Source organism: Sinocyclocheilus grahami, unplaced genomic scaffold (assembly GCF_001515645.1).
Source record: "Sinocyclocheilus grahami isolate Dianchi unplaced genomic scaffold, SAMN03320097.WGS_v1.1 scaffold61.1, whole genome shotgun sequence".
NCBI classification, from domain to species: Eukaryota; Metazoa; Chordata; class Actinopteri; order Cypriniformes; family Cyprinidae; genus Sinocyclocheilus; species Sinocyclocheilus grahami.
Window position 1 is genome coordinate 3,789,401 of NW_015505240.1, and position 593 is coordinate 3,789,993.

General features: G+C 35.6%; 1 protein-coding gene across 3 annotated transcripts in view; it reads right to left on the bottom strand.

The window, feature by feature from the left end:
* LOC107584591 (MOB kinase activator 1B-like) overlaps window positions 1–593 on the bottom strand; it is a 21,044-nt gene that overhangs the window by 16,894 nt on the left and 3,557 nt on the right. For 2 of the 3 annotated variants that reach the window (XR_001609157.1, XM_016271304.1), the window contains exon 5: window positions 523–589. The exons of the other annotated variant lie outside the window; for it this stretch is intronic. Coding sequence is in view for 1 of the 2 variants with exons in the window: in XM_016271304.1 (XP_016126790.1) it covers window positions 523–589 (67 nt within the window). In the remaining variant the exon portion in view is untranslated. The remainder of the gene's footprint in view (window positions 1–522; window positions 590–593) is intronic. 3 annotated transcript variants of the gene reach the window in all.

Genomic DNA, 593 nt, shown 5'->3' on the forward strand with positions numbered 1-593 from the left:
AGAAAAACTAAATTAAGGTTTTGGAGTGGCCAAATCAAAGTCCGGACTTAAATCTGATTGAGATGCTTAAACAGTCCATTCATGCTCAAAAACCCTCAAATGTGGCTGAATTAAAACAATTCTGCAAAGAAGAATGGGCCAAAATGCCTCCACAGCGATGTGAAAGACTCATTGCCAGTTATCGCAAACACTTGATTGCAGTTGTTGCTGCAAAGCGTGGCACAACCAGTTATTAAATTTAGGGGGCAATTACTTTTTCACGTAGGGCCAGGCAGGTTTGGACAGCTTTTTTCCCTTAATAAAATAAATAATCATTTAAAAACTGCATTTTGCATTATCTGTGTAATATTAAAATTAGTTTGATGATCTGAATCTTTTAAGTGTGACAAATATGCAAAAAATTTAAAAAACAGGAAGGGGGCCAACACTTTTTCACACCACTGTATGTATATATATATAAACCACAAAAAAACAATTTTTATTAGCATCTCAATGAAACTAAAATATCTCTGCAGCAGGTACCTATTTTAGAAGGAAACAGGGTCTCGTCATCCAACTGGTCTTGAACCCACGTCATCAGATAATCAATGTAC